This window comes from Cystoisospora suis (assembly GCF_002600585.1).
Source record: "Cystoisospora suis strain Wien I chromosome Unknown contig_5027, whole genome shotgun sequence".
NCBI classification, from domain to species: domain Eukaryota; phylum Apicomplexa; class Conoidasida; order Eucoccidiorida; family Sarcocystidae; genus Cystoisospora; species Cystoisospora suis.
The window spans coordinates 1,254-16,903 of record NW_027157819.1 but is presented as its reverse complement, the minus strand read 5'-3'; the positions used below and the strand labels follow the sequence as shown (position 1 = coordinate 16,903).

Sequence of the window (15,650 nt, the reverse complement as noted above, 5' to 3'; positions counted from 1 at the left end):
TCAAGCTGGTGAAGCAGGCGCGAACTGCCGTCGGTCACACGCCAGACAGAACGGGTTCAGCGTGAATTTCTGACGCGTATCCAGTCACCCGAGTGGCCGCATCTGGAATGACTTGGAGACACAGGACGCCGAGCCATCCGCCTCCCGCACAGTTGACTGCACCGCACACCTTTCTATGCACAAACGGCGGCCGACACGCTTGAAACGCACACCGACAGCCGAACCAGGGGCGGCGCGAGTGCTGTAAAGTTGACGTACAGTTTACCGGATGTGGTGATCTCCGCTCTCAAGTCAGAAATCCCTGACAAACGCGAACTCAGGAAACGGACACGGAACAGTCTTTTTTCCTGCAGCTACGGCCATGCTTCAAGGAACACAGTAGCTAATCTTCCATGCTTCGTCGCGTGTTCGATGATGCCCGCTTCCTGACCCAGAGGCACGGGTCCCTCGAGCACACCGAGGAAAAGGCGGACAGAGAGAGAAAACAAAAAGCCCAAGACGCAGAAAACACCAGAAGAGATGCCGCCGGCCTCGTAAGCAGCGGGTAGCATGGACGCGGTCGACAACGCAAGCATGGCACCAGCAGCGGTTCCCTGCATGCCAGCATCAAACATCCGGAGAGCGACTGAGTGAGCTGGCGTTACTTGGATGGCTGCTGTACCCATAGCCACCAGCCCAATGAGCAGACTCACAGAGAGCCAAAGAACGAACGTAAGGCACGAGCCAAATCCCTCCTTTTTCATCATATAACCTCCGCAGAAGCTTTCTGGAAAGTTGGCTATGAAGATAGATATAATGAACGCCCAGGAGAGCTTGTTGCCGACAACGCGGAATCCGATCATCATGGCCTCGGGAATAGCGTCGACGAACTGGCTGGTCCACAGAACCAAAGCGACTCCAAGATGGTCTCCGGGACCTCCCTCCTTGTTCTCCCTAATCTTCGATCCGCCTTGAACACCCCGAGCTCCCTCTCCCGCCAGGAGGTGCAGTTCCTCATCTTCCACAGTGGGCTCGTCAATCAGCGTGGCAGACCTCGGTGATTTGGGACCCGACAGGGATGTCAAGTATTTCAACATGGGGCCCTCGACGGCCTCCCCTTGCTCACGGCCATGCTTACTAGACTGGGAACTGCGGTCTCTAGCAGAAATCGACTGTTCTCGCTCTGCATCCGCAGCCGCCTCTATCGCCGACTGACCAGCCCCCGATTCTCCGGAGGCTCCCAAGCCGTCGTCTCCAACACCGGCCGCGACCGGCCCGGGGACCGCGGCTCGTTCTTGCTCGGCTGCGGCAACATCCTCACTCAGCCGCCGGCCACTAAGCGCCTCCCGGTGTTCCGAGAGAAGCGTAGTCTCTTTTGGCCGTAGGACGTCGGCATCTGCCTTCGCCTTGCGGAAAGCCAGTTTGCGCGCATGCTTAAGCACCGTGGCTCGAATGCGATTTACCTGACGATCCAGCCACACGTATAGAAGGGCACCTACAACAGCAAATGCAATCTGAACAATATACGCGATTGTCCGAACACGATCGCCCGTGTGAATGTGCTCAATGGCCTCCAACCCCTCGGCGTAGACTTCAACGGCGACAGCGAATATCAGAGAGCCCGCCCCAACAGACAGAAAGAACCCCAGTAAGCGTCGGTTAAGCTTGCGGTGCAGCGCGAAAGCCCACAAACCCAGAAGGGCGCCTAAGGGAAACGTCGCTGAGGAGAACAACGCAAAGATCCCCGCTATCTGCCAGTCGGGCAAATCAATCCTCATAGTTATGGCAGGTTTGATTGAAAACTAGCTAGAGACGCTACTACGACTAGGTCGTTGGCAGCAATAAAACTGTCCACTCTTCCTGCCCCGACACGCGTGTGCGCTTCCGACTTCACCAGCTGAGCAGTCTCCCGTTAGAAAGGAGCTCCCGTCCCTTGAAAAAGAACCTCCCAAGCAGACAGGAAGACATGGAATCTTTTTTCAGAACCACCTATCCTGAGTGCCGGGCGTGCACCGAGGCCTTGTAGTGGCAGACAATCGAAGTCGGTGTCCATTTCCTGGTGCGGAACGGTGCGCTCCGGAGAAACACTAGAAAACGAAGCATTCCAGCCAGACACGCACCTGCTGTGGTGCGCTGAAGGCAGGGCGATTGGCCGCAGAAAGAACCGCCGTACACATTTGTGGGCGTATTGACGCTAGTTACTCGAGCCAAGTATCAAGCGCGGGCTACTTCTGCCAACTGTGGAGGCTCCCCAACCACAGCCAGCTATCAATAGCAGACGACGGCCCCCGGCGCTGAAGTGCCCTCCCGCTTTTTTTTTTCTTTTTTCTGCGCTTTGGCTACCTGACACTACACTTTTCCAGAGTCGTTTCTCGCCGTTGTGCGTCTTCCGGGGCATAGACGAAGGAGATGACTGAGGCCGTTGTGAATTGCTGAAAAAGGAAAGAAGCGTGAAGACGCGGCGCGAACTGGCCCCCCTGCAATGGAGAACCCCGTCTTCATCACAAGACTGCGCACAGAGGGCTCTCAACAAAAGCGTGACAGGTAGCTCAAACAAGCGCGAACGTAATATGTGCTCTTAAGATTACAACCCGTGGACTCAAGAAAAGACGTGAACCGAAAGACAACTGCGCTAGCCAAAGGAGCAGTTTGGTCCAGCTGCGTTTTGACCCGAAGTCCCTGAGATGCCAGCTCGGTCGTCCTCGGTGCTCCGGTCCCGCTTGCGTGAATCAGTTCAGTACAGATGCGTCACTCGGCTAGATTTTCAGATGGACAGTTTTTCGCACGATCACGATTCGCGCATTTGGATCACCTTCCGAGCCGTCAAGGCACCCGCATGCTGGCTCTCTGCGACTGACACCCTTGGCTTCGGTCGCAAACTAGGAGGGAAGCTGCCTTCTCTACCCGAGTAACAGCGGCATGGTGCTGTTACTGACGAGACTACGACGTATTTATTGCTGTAGCACCGAAATGAGACAATCGGGTGCACCGCGATTTGAACGAGCAAATGGCTGAAGCGTTCCTAGAACCCTGAACAACCGGAGTGCCGAGACGCAAACGGGCCACTCCGGCGTTGAGGGGCGCAGTGAGTACTGGCTGTGAGTGCAAGCCCGTCGGGAATCAGTTGCCCTTTGGGTAGAGCCGTCAGACAGTCCGGCAAGCAGATCTCATCGCGAGTATACCCGCCAGGGGGGAAAAAATGCTCGATGCTTGACATCACATGCGGAAGGCAGATGCCAAGCAAAAGCTGGCGAGATTTCGACGTCTGCGACAAAACGGCAGACTACTAAAAAGACAATTCCAAGGCTCGTCAACGCGACCGGCCCTTCATGTCCTAGCTCTCGAAACGGGGAGCAAAGACAGCGTCGCCACGAAAACGCATTTGTTCACGAAACGCAGCGGGTCAAGATCCAACTGGGGAACACTCTTAGCGGTCAGACACGGGACAGCACGCACGTTGGGCGCCTCACAGAGAACCACTTTTCTACGCCGTTACATTGGGCCAGAATTTTTGGTGACCAATCCTCCCTCCGGACAACCCCNNACCCCTTGGCGTCTGATTCTGTCATTCTCCGGCGCTAGCGTCGAACACTGTGAAATGCTGGACTTTGCTGTTCTTTCAGAGCGGGCTTGCGGGATTTGGCATCGTCTTGCCACTCCGACGGGATACCAGTCAAGCGAGTCAATCTTAACGCAGAAGAAGAGGAAGGCTAGATGGTTACACAGAGGGACTGAAATCCTGCGCGACGATGAAGACATCTTCATTGGCACCGTCTAAGAGATAGGCAGCTGTCTCACTTGTAGTCTGCTCTCTTTCGGACATACACACAGGCTTCCCGGGGTTCTGAAGAAGTGCCGCACGTTCGCCCTCCTTGAGCATACGAGACTCCTGCAGAAGAAGTTCTGCATCGAGCTGGGCTTGGTACTCGGACAGAACGCCAATGCAGCAGGACGTCATCGTGGTGCCAATATAGAGGAACACGCAAAGGTAAATGGTGATCGCATCGTGACTCGCAAGAAAGGACAGGACCGGGGACGCGTGTCGGTGCTCTTTCACGACCGCTTCAGCCCGGAGGACGTCTACAAAAAAGAATGTCGCCAGAATGAACGCAATGATATTTTCGAGCACGACAAGCACCACAGTGGCTCGGATAGCTGCTTCGTTCAAGCACCAGACGCCCAGTTCCCCAACGAGAGAAGTCAGGACATAGACCGAGCCAAAGACGATGCAGACAGAACTAAAGACCTGGTGCTGCTGGATTTCCAACGCTCCGGCAAGAATCATCAGCGCTCCGTACAGTGCCGGGAAAATGTACACCACCGCCGCTCCAGATTTTGTCGTGCAGCACATGGTGTTCAGGACATTGTTCTCGTCGTGCTTCTGCGGGCGAAGAGACGGTACCCAAAACTCACTACCAGTCTGTAGCATCGGTGAAAAACGTTCTTACGTCGGGTTCCTTTCGGGGTAATGCAGGCGACGCCAGAACGGTCCGGATGGCTCCGGACACAGTCACGCGTTGCACTCCTAAGCGTTTGCAGAAAAACCCGGCGGACTTCACCCAGGCTGCACTGGTTCGATATGCACTGTCACTTGAGTTCCTGGGAGATGGTTATTGCTGCTGTAGAGGCTGGTTAGCTGGGTGGAAGAAGACAAAGAGGGCTAATACGGGTGTAGTCGTGGCGTCAAGCTAGATGATCTTGGTTAAAAATTCCGCTGTGAAAATCCCTAAAATAAGACCCCGATACCGATCAGATTGGAGCTCTTCCGAGGACTCTTGCCAGAAAAATCGCCTCGGCCAGACAGTCGCCACTTGGCTTTTCCCGAGACCAGCTTGGCCAGCTGCCAGATCGCCGCGCAAGACCCGCCTGTTGACACAAAACAATCTCCCCGTGACAGATCGATCAGAGGAGCTTGAATACACAAACGGCTTGTGTGCTGCACCTGATCGGCAGTTCTGGCATAAACTCACACGAGGATGATTGAGCAGTTCGGCAGCGGAGCATCTGGTTTCTTGGCGAGCGAGCAGCATCGAGCCCCGCAGAACTGCCGTCTTGGCAATCGGCCCTGCAGGCGCGACCCCAGGCCGGAGCAGTCCCAACACTGCTGGGCCGCAGTAGATCCAAGCCCGGTAGGTGAACGTAGTGACTGAATCTGTGTATTCTGGCGGTCCTAATTTCGGTCGCCACTAGGCGAAGGCGAGCGCTGTTGAGCGTACAGAGCTCTCAGGCACTAAGCACTCTCTTGTCGCGGAGAAGCATCGGGGGAAGTTGAACGGATGCGGGTTGGGCGACCTACCTGCTGCGAACGCCACTCAGTTTGCAGTCGCAATGCATGACTCGGTCCTAGGTCGTCCGGCTACATTTATAGGCCACCAACCAATATTTGCTAAGTGTGAGCTGATTTTTCGGCGTAAAATGCGGGTGGCCCGACTGGCGAGAAGCCGCCAGAGACCGCGACGTCGCCGTCCCTCTAAGCCAGCGTCTCCCTGCTCACGCAACCTTCCATGCTCTTGGCTCCCGCTCTGTAGAGTGTACGGCAGATTTTTGCTACCTGTATCCTTCAAGGCGTCAGAAGGCGTATGCTCTTGAACTAGCCCAGGGCTTAGCTTCTACAGCCTTGTCAGCTACGCTGGGGACACGTCAACTAGACCGCTGGAGAACAACGAACGCTGGACTACGCCAGGACGCACATTCCGCGAATATCGTTTAGCGAGAGCTGTCATATGTGGCTCGCTATCGTCAAATGAAGAACAAAAGTAACCGGAGTTACCAACGATTCATCGCCTTGTGCGTTTGAAACATGTGGTGCTTCTCGGCGCTCGCCGCATACCGGAGAGCCTTGAGCAGCTGGCTTTGGGAAAGACAGGCTGGCTGATCACCGATGAGTTCCATCGTAGATGAATTGTCGAAGACAGGGCATAAGAAGATCTGTAGGAAAGAAAGGTGGTCCGGGCACCGCCGCTGGCTGGTGGCCAGCCAGGCGAATACAGCACGTTGCCTGTACGAAGCTTCTTCAGTCGACTAGCGAACCCCTTCGTTGCGGTTCCTGCTTCTGGGACACGGGTTCTTTCGTCAGTGTCTTATCTTCTTTATTATCCAGCCTCAGAAATTCAGTGCACTCAGTTCGACAGCAGAACTAACCAACGTGCCCCCCCGAGGCAGTTCGCAGCCGCCGACAGACCCGGTCTGCCGTCCCTGTATGTTTGTCGTTGCCAAGACCTGGAGCCGATCGCATACTGAGAAAAACCCTTCGCAAACAACATGGTGTTTCGTCACGGTTCGACTTCGCGTCTGTTCTGGCTTTTGGAACTGTGCGTGCTGTTGATTTTCATTTCGGTGGACACCTGTAGTCTACGAGTCTCTACAGCTGACATTCTAACTGGATTGCGGTTGGTCCGGGCACAGCACACACATAACGGTAAAGACGTCCAACATGGCCAAGTATGGACCTCGGCGGTCCCTGATATCAGTCGGCCGGAAGATGTGCATCTTCGTTCTATCAGAAGCGCTGCTTCTCCGTCACGAGCGGACGGAGCTCCGGCGCACTACGTACGGTCAGCGCTCACTCCCTCAACCCCAACCGCCAAGGAGTCAAGACGGACCGCGCAAGACTCCGCAGCCAGTCCCGACGAGGGACATACCATGAATGAAAGCCAGTCCGACGATGATATTGTCGGCTTTCTGCTGTCCACCAAAGGCTTACCGCCACTTCGGACGCCGTGGAATCCTGGAATCTTTTACGATGTTCCACTGAACACCAGTCGTTTTCCGAATACTGTCCCTCATAGTTATCCAAGCGCTCAGCAGGTCCGGACGTTCCTTGGCAAGATACAGGGGATCCACCTCTATGTCGCTGGGCCGTGGCAGGAGCAGCGGCAGAGCGTGCTTGCCGCTGGGTACGCACCTCCGGCAGTCCCAACGCTCTTCAGAAACTTCACAGCAGAAGCGTTCGAAACATGGCGCAGTGAGGTGGGCTCACTCGCGCTCATCAAGGAGATGTATATGGAACCTGTCCGGGGCCTCCTCATAGATAACATCATCAAGCAGGATCGCATCTTCTACAATCTCTTCAACTGGTATCGAGAGCTCTTCCCCCTGGAAATGATTGCCAGCTGGTCAGTACTACCCTGAGTATGAGGTTACTCAAGGCAAGAGACTTCTTCTGTAACGCTCCTGCAGGTCTCTTCTTTGGGGCTGCCGTTCACGGAGGATGAGCATAACGGTCGCGTTAGTCTAGCCTCTCCCGCAGCCAGTCCTTCAGTCCGGACGACAGGAAGAGAACCTGTCCCTGGGCAGTCGGTAGCGAGGGAGTACGGTATGCCTATACTCTCGCAGACTGAGAGCCCTCACTTGCGAAATTGCCTCCAGATCGTCTCCACTGCAGCTCTTCGAATGTGGAAGCAGTGCAAGGACTTACAGTTCCTCTGTGCACGCTTTTTCCGTTATTGCACCGCTGTTGGGGTGCGATAGCTTGGGTGAGTTCTCGCAGGTGCCGAATGTTTCTCTAGCAACTCAGTCGGAAGTCTGCTTCACTGCAAGACGGTTTCGGCGGATGTTCACTGTCAATGTAAAATTACTCCTGCACCTATCTGACCATTGTTTTTTGGAAACTGACTTGACATGCTAGCTGACGATATTCCGGGTGCACTGCGCGGGGCCCTGACGCAAGACGTTCTTGCCAAGGAGCCGGAAGAGAACGCGGTTCGCCTCGAGGAGGACCTCGCGCTCGAGGTTCCTCCTCATTCGTCTTTGGTCTGATGACCCGCCACACGCCAGCAGCGCGCGATGTGCTCCCCCCAGTGTACCAACTGGCGGAAAAACTGAGTGGCTTGTCTTACTCTGATGTTTGTTGCGCTGCGCCAGTGCTAACCTGTTTCGTTTTTCTGGTGCAGTGGCAGCTTTTCTTCAGTTGGGAGTTGTGTAGTTCGCGGGTTACATGCTCGGTGAACCCACGCTTCAGTAACAGTCTTCTAGCAGGCGTTCTCGGTAGCTAGAATGCTGGCCAGAAGTTGTCTCAAACTCCAGCTGGCTGGGGCGGCTAACAGCAATATCCACTTCACACTGGGGACCGCTTCAGTTCGACAGACAGAAGACCTCGGCTCCGCCGGGAAGCGGAACAGCCTCGCCTCGAGGCGTCAAGTAGCGCTTCGCCATCAGCCGAAACACTGCAAAACAAGAAGAGAACCGCCCCCCGCGCGAGGTAGTCTCCTGGGAGTTAGCGTTAGACATGGTGTGGCCCCACGTCTCAAGGCGCAGTTGCGGGCGTCCGCATATATCGGTTGCCGCTTGTGATGCTGCGTGTCCGTAGAGCTCGATGTCGGTGGGGCCTTTTGTACTCAAGGGACGAACACTCTGTGCGGGTCAGATGTCAGCTAGTTGCTTCGAGGGCTTTTTCCGTTGTGGCTCTGCAAAACAGTCAGAAGCTCGAAGGAGACGTTTATTGCAGAATGCGGCACCTTTTTGTCCAGCTTTTCTATCAGGGGCTTCAGTTCGAGCCCTATGTGGGGTGCCTGTCCCCCCCACGTTGCTGCGGCCCAGATTCCGGACTATACACCTACGTTCAAGAGACTGGTTCGCTCATTTCACACCAATGGAATAGGGCTGTGTGCTTCTCTTCGGCAGCAGGTCCGGGCTGCATTGGGCTCGGCTTGCCATTTCTACTTGAATCGTCGGTGTGAAGAACACAAGTTCCTGCCCGTTTTCAACAAGGAACCGAAGGTGTTTTAACTCGCTGTGCAGATCTCGAGCGATCGCATTGACGTACAGGCCCGGGCGGGAGGCACCGTTGCGCCTTCAAGAAACAGGATCTTACTTCCAGTGCGTGACTTTAACTTTTGACAGACCAACCCTCTCATCACGTGCGGGCGACAGGTTCTGGTGACGCTCGCTCAAGCAAATGTGTTATGCCGGACATACGAATATGTCTTGTCGCACGGTGCTTCCTAGCTTTTCCTCACCGAGGTCGTCCCACGGGGCGAGTCGAAGCCGTTCTTCACACGGTGGTGATATAGCCGTTCATTGTTTGTCCCCGACTGCGCAACGGGGTTCAGCCCATCAAAGCCCGTCGCCTGGCTTTGACCAGGACGGCTTGATTGCATGCGCGATTTACGCCACCGCAGTCCTGTGGGCGATCCCTGCTGGTTCTCTTCCAGCGCGTGAGTCTGGTGTTGTACATCAGGGTCCAACGCATCGTACACAACGTACAGGTCGATTTCTCTTTCGATCACGCGAATCGTCTTGTGGGGCCAGAACACCAAACCACTGCAGTAACAGAAGTACAAGTGTAAGACAGCAACGGTCAACAACCGGCTCAGCCGCCACCTGCGACAGCAACACGGAAAAAGGTAGAGCCGGGATACCCGACACAGGCCTGCATCGGGGTACATTCAAGCTGTGCCAGTACTCACACGAGCGGGCTCCCTGACAGCTCTAAGCGCCTCGTCGAAAAAGCAGCTAATGCCGAACTTCATCGGTGCGCCCGCCCGGATACAAGAACATATAGTTCCGCTCACTGTAGAAGTGGGCTCGGTCGGCCGACAGAGAAGAACGGTAGTGGCGGCTTGGCAGAGTGGTGACGAAAACCAGCGCAGCGGGCCGCAAAGGCGCACCCGTCCGAGTTCATTCTCTTCATCAGTCCTACACCTGCCAGCTTGCGTCGCCCAACTGCGGAAGTTAATCCAAGAAGTTACGGTAACGGGTGACAGCTGGTGAGTCTTAGCGAAAGCGGCCGTAATCACAAGAAAACCAGCGGCCATGCGATCCAAACAGAACACTAAAGACACATTTGCGAGCCGACAAACCACTTACCCCTGGAGAGAAGTCGTGGCGCGCTGGGGCGCCATTCTCTGACCTAAGCCGCTTCGCGCTACGCTCGTCTTCGAGCGATCTGTGAGAAAATTCATATACTGCTCGCTGCAGCACAACTTGCCGGGCACACCGTTGTGCTCAACTTCGTTGCCTACGAGAACGTCTTGTCCCCAGAGGTCATAACGCAGTCGTCTGCTGCCTATGACGCCACCCACGCAAGTCCCAGTATGTAGCCCAATGCGCATGTTGAGAGCTGGAATACCAAGGCTCTCTCGCACTGACCGGATGTGGTCGATCATGAGCCGGCCCATCAGCAGCAGTTTCTCGGCTCCTTCTCGGGCTAACTCCGTCTGATGTGCTTCGCGGCCAATGAGAGGCTCCGATGTGACAACGTACGCATCACCAATGGTGCATAGCTTATACAGTCCCAGGCGTTTCGTGTCACGGTCAAATTTCGAGAACAGCGTCTGCAACATCCCGAGCACCTCTTGTGCAACTACTCCCCGGGACCACGCCGTGAATCCGCATATGTCAGCAAACAGAAAGGCGATATGATCATGTGCATAAGCTAGCTTCAGATTATCGTTCTTGAACTCTTCCAGGACCTGGCGAGGGAGCATGTCGGCCAGCAACTCTCGTCCTCGTTGCTCTAGTAAGTTGACCTCTTCGTTCACAACGAACGTCTGACGGTCGATGTATTCCTGAGAGAACAGTACCAGGGGCGGATAATGTGCTGATTTGTATCACCCTCACAAGCCCATAGCGCAAACGGTTTCCTAGCGGGGCTTGTGACCGTGGTCACGGCGTTTTCTCATAGACTGAACCGATACGGCTGACTACTGACTACACTTCTAGCAATGACACCTGCATAACAATACACTTTTTTGCAAAATCAGCATGAAGTTTCCGTGGGCCCATCTCGAGCTGAACAAATTAATTTGCGCTAGAAGAACAGACTAGCTCTGTCACTAAGAGACCGGGCGGTCTTCCGCGGTTTTACATACACTTTTTTTTTTTTCTTCTCCATGCCAACACATCAGCGACGACTATAAAGGTGCAGCGGTAGGGAACTATGACCCACGTCGTCACTGGCTAACTTCAGTCGGGCGCATTTCCGAGAGAAACTGAAAGTGTGACTGCATATACCGGAACAACCCGCGAAAAAACTGCACCCGCGACCTGACAGACATCTTCGAGGCGTTGAACTGACATCGTCGTTGTTCCGACAACATGCCAGAAAAAAGGTTGCCTCTGCTCGCTAGTCACTACCTGAGTTTTCACAACTCACAACGAGCAGTCTCTTCACTACACTACTGCAGCTGCCATCGAGGGTTCGAGCCCGAAGCAGTTGACTGCTGAGAGTCCCCTGTCATGAGGGCAGCAAAGGCAATCAAGGCATAAGCCGGAACGGAACAATGTAGGGGCAGGAGCGAGGAGTTGTGCTCACTTTGAAATAAATCCCAAGCGAATTGCTCGCAACGAAAATGGTGAGAGCATTGTTGGGGCAGCATCGAGGAGCTGCGCTTACTTTGAAATACGTCCCCAGGGAATTGCTCGCAACGAAAATGGTGATTGTGACGAATGCTTCTTCCCTGCACCTGAACGAAAAAAGAACGGCAGCGTGCCTACGTTTGTTTCCGAAAGCACTGCTCTACAAACTATACCGAGACAACCTGTCGACGCTCTAGCACGTCTTTGTTCGATGCTGGTGAGGGTCGCGACCCTGACTGATTCTGAAGCCCGTGAGCCCAGGCAGGCAAAGCCCGGCCGAGACCGGTTCAGACCCCGCTGTGTACACTGCAGCGGATATATTCTGTACGTACGTACCAGAACCCCTGCGATGAATGACCTCCGCACGATCACGGCTCCGGGGTTCAACATGAGTGTGAGCGCAGCCGAGAAACCACGGCACCGGAAGACTCTGGAAAGGACGGCAAGACTGCCGTGCCCTTCCGTCCCCCAGAAGAATTGCACCAAATAAAACCTCTTCTGTGCAGCGAGCGAATGATTTCAACGTCAGTGAAAAAAAAAAATGACCTCCTGCCACATCGTAGTGCTTCACTTATCAGGTACGAATAGTGCGGGCCATACCTTGTTGGCTGGATGACAACTGCAAGGAGAGTCAGGATGACGGCGAGAAGAAAAAGGTTGACAAACAGGATCTGCTGGAACAGAAGCCCACTGTTATGGTGTAGCACTGTTATGAAGAAGCATAGCTCGATGGTGTCGATATAAAGCCACTCAGGCTTCTTTGTGGCGTCACTGCAGAAAGTACGACATTTGTTCGGAAAAAAGGCCAAGCAAATCCGATCGACTGCGAACGGGGAAATGCCGCAGCACCCTCTCTTTGAGTATCTCCACGGACCAGCGGGCGCTTGCTCCTTGACTCGGCCACGCCTCCGTGTGATCTTACACGCGCCCATGGAACTCACATGCACCAAGATGTCAGCCGACATGATAGGGCGCGCGGAGCGAAGCACCATCAGCAGTCGACTTGGTGTCGACGTGCCGACGCCGCGGCTGGAACAGAGTCCCGGCACGAACCCTTCCGGGCGGGATCCCATACGAACACGTAGAAGTGCGCCTCGTGATTCTCAGACGCCGTCTATACGAACTACAGCTGTGCTACACTCATCACTTGCACAAGAGTCGCGATGACGGCTGTTGCTGCGTAAGGTCTGCGACAGGCGCAGCAGGGAAAAAGCGGTCCTACCACTTACATGTAGTTCCACGTGTTGGACAGCCCAACCGCCAGCGACGCAACAACCAAAAGCATGTTCAAGTGGAAGATAAGCCAGCGGATCCCGAAAAGCTTCTGAAGAGAGCGTCACCAGATTGGGGGGACGGATACATGGAAAATTCAGACTGACTATCCGACAAAATATCACAACACAGAATAGCAGGACGCTCGAGGCTTATCCCCGACGAACCATACGTACTCCCCGTCAGATGGTATCACCGCAAGCCTTAGTGCAGGTAAGCCTCCGTGCCAAGTCGAGCGTTTATCAGTCTCAGACGCTGCGAACGGGCAAAGCATGAGGGGAGCAGTCCAAAATGAGCGGTTCCGATGGCTTTTTTCGCCTCCTCAGTTCCCCTTGGCTTCTGCGAAGGACTCCCTCCGTGCCCGTACGGCCTGGGCAGGAGACGCCCTCGCGCTCAATGCACGAAAGGCGACACACAGCCTACCTAGTAAGTGAGCTACACAAACTCCGAACAACTGATGGAGTGTCAGATAGTGATGCGCCGCGTGGGACATGAAACCAACTCACCTGTCACACCACGGACCGATTTTGCATACACATCCTGGAAAGTTAGTAGGGTGGCTGCGGCCATATACAATTCATCTTGCGAGTGCGCTCAGTAAATGAACTCCTGCTAGCAGGACAACTCACACGTCGCGACCAGCCCAGCGGGTTTTCACTCACTTGTTTTGAGACCACGTTTCTGAAAGCACACTGGTAACCTACCGCTTTTATGAGTTTTTCGCGATAGTGAAGGCAGAGCCAAATGAGGAACGCCACTCCGGCGACGACCGAGCGAACCACCCACGTGACTTGGCGATTTGTGGGAATGACCTCGTTTGTCACCAGGGAGACACGGTCCACGGCAATGAAAACCATCGTTTGCTCTATAAAGGCAATCTGCGAACAAAATCAGCTGGGGGACACACTAGTTTACCTTGGTCACCTCCCAGGTCGGTAATAGCAAGCCCCGTCGAAAGACTCTTTGCCAACAAGGGAACGCAGGACTTCTGGTTGGATGTAAGGCTACACTCTGCCGTCCGATCTATCGTTACTGTGCAAAAGACTCGAGAGAAAAGCCAGCTGCGTTCTGAAGTGCGGCCTGCAAATCAGTGTCGAAGCGAATTGAAGGAACTGCAGCTTTTCACAAAGTATTTTTTTTCTAGCCTCGAACCAGTTCTGGAGTGTGGAATGTGCGAGCGCGTTTGCGGGACTGCACTGGCAAAAGAGACTCGGTACCATGTGTTTTGCCTGACTTCGTCGGGAAGAGGGACTCCGGGGTAATATTCCACGCTTTTGGAAAAGCCGTGATTCCGGAGGAAAGAAGCCGACAAGGAGGCGGCCTCAGAGGGCCGCAGTTCTTGTGTCTCACCAGAAAAATAACGAGAGCCTGCTCGATGCTGCTCATGTTGGTTTTGCTTGAGTAGAAGTGATGCTTGTACCGCTCTTCCAGCGCCTCGTTGTGAAATTTCAGCGATACCCAGTGCATGCACATTTTGGCCGCCAGAATGCGGCTCCAACAAGACGTCTGTTTGTCCGAGTCTCTTCGCTTTGCTCGGCTGTCCGGCGGTTGTCTCACACCCAGAGCTCCGCCATCTTCGTCGCTGCTAAATGAAGAAACGGACGTCCGTCCCCGCGTACTCAGTCCCTTTCCATACTGACCTGTGCTACTCGGACGTCTTCCTGAGCAGCACGTACTCCCGCAATAGTCACTTGCTCTACCCTCCCTACCTTCCCACGATCCGAAGAACTCAAGGCCACTTCTCATCCGACAGTCGTGGCCAGCTTCCAAGCTGCGCCGGGCTGCGTGCGCCTCTTCGAGGGCTTCCAGTGCCCCTCGCGGGCTTGTGAGACCACGGCACGCACCAAACCCTCCGGAGACTGACTTCTTGTCGTGCTCATCCCCTGCAGATGGCTCTGTCGTGGTCACGCGAGGACCGAAACAACTGGAGTGCCTGGGGGCCGACAGCAGGCCGGGGAACAGTGCCGCCGGCTGCTTCGGAACCGCTGTTTGGCAAGTTGCATCGTCGCCCGACCGGTCCTCAAAGCCACGGGCCGCCTCGTGGGGAGCCGCACCTTGAAAAAGCCTGGGATGGAGCGAGCCTGTTGCGACGACACTTGTCTCATAGTCTGCCGAGGAATCAGATGCCTGGCCGTTTTGTCTGACTGCACATGCCTGTACACCAACACCCGAGGGTTGGAGTGGCAACGCAGACAAGTCCTGTCGCTGCGCCGCGGCCACAGAAAGCCCACCTGATGCTACAGCGGTAGCTGGATGCCTCTGCCTGAAATCGCGAGTAGCCAACGGCAACGGGCCTCGATCTCCATTGTCCCCATCCGGCCGTGCTCTCGAAAGCGAAACTCTCTCGGGTACCAACGGCGAGGTGGGGGCTGAAGAGACGGCAGACGACGGAGCAGTGGAAGAGCAGCAGTGAGCAGTCATGCACTGTGGGCGGGACCACAGCGTGGGTTGCAAGTGCCGCTGTCCTTCGTGGGCTGGTGCGATCACTGCACCTGACGGAGTACAGTTACCGGACACCGCTGCCGTGGGAGACCTGCTGACGCGCAGCTTCTTTGGCAAGTCTACGCCTCCAGCTTGTCTCGCGAGGCCAGCGCCCGGCCAAGGCGTCTTTTCATCGACTGAAGCTACCATACGCCTTGGACTAGTGGCGCCGAGAATGCAGCCTGGACCGTCGCTTTGACAGCCCGGCGCAGCGCTCCTGCACACTGCCGCTTTAGATCCTGCGTCTGCCTGTTCACCTAGGCACAACTCTGTGGCTCCTTCTGCTTCGGGTTGCAAACTCCGATGCTCGGCGCTACCACATTCGCTCACCTCGTCGACCTGCACTGCTGATGTGAACCGGTGTCGGCAGTCTTCCGAGGCGCTACTGTCAACAGGACCAGCAAGCGGAGTTATTGTCAGAGCCCCAGCGGGTGCTCGCCAGTCGCTGCTCAGTCCTACCACGTTCACTTGAGCTGCAGACTCTTTTGACGCTTCCTTATCCCTCTTCGCGCTGGCATTCTGAAATGTGGGAATTTCCCGGCAAGCTGTACGGGGTGTCTCGGCGGCTTCGAGAATGCTGAGAGTTGAGAGGTGCCCGGGCTCCGTGTGGGGACAACATG

General features: G+C 55.3%; 3 protein-coding genes across 3 annotated transcripts; all 3 read right to left on the bottom strand.

The window, feature by feature from the left end:
• Positions 1–22: 22 nt before the first annotated feature.
• On the bottom strand, positions 23–3,013 carry CSUI_008779 (metal cation zip family protein). Its single transcript, XM_068068904.1, has one exon. The coding sequence runs from the start codon at positions 1,755–1,757 to the stop codon at positions 354–356; it is 1,404 nt and encodes a 467-aa protein (XP_067919118.1). The 5' UTR covers positions 1,758–3,013; the 3' UTR covers positions 23–353.
• Positions 3,014–3,202: 189 nt separating this feature from the next.
• Positions 3,203–5,242, bottom strand: CSUI_008778 (uncharacterized protein). Its single transcript, XM_068068903.1, has one exon. It carries the CDS (start codon positions 4,406–4,408, stop codon positions 3,698–3,700), a length of 711 nt encoding a protein of 236 aa, XP_067919117.1. The 5' UTR covers positions 4,409–5,242; the 3' UTR covers positions 3,203–3,697.
• A 579-nt stretch (positions 5,243–5,821) lies between these two features.
• CSUI_008777 (guanylyl cyclase) lies at positions 5,822–15,549 on the bottom strand (the record flags this gene model as incomplete). Its single annotated transcript, XM_068068902.1, has 8 exons — positions 5,822–8,384; positions 8,937–9,240; positions 9,787–10,487; positions 11,315–11,384; positions 11,878–12,048; positions 12,507–12,601; positions 13,254–13,427; positions 13,900–15,549. Coding segments are annotated over 8 exons (3,198 nt in total), but the record flags the coding sequence as incomplete, so codon positions are not given.
• Positions 15,550–15,650: the final 101 nt, after the last annotated feature.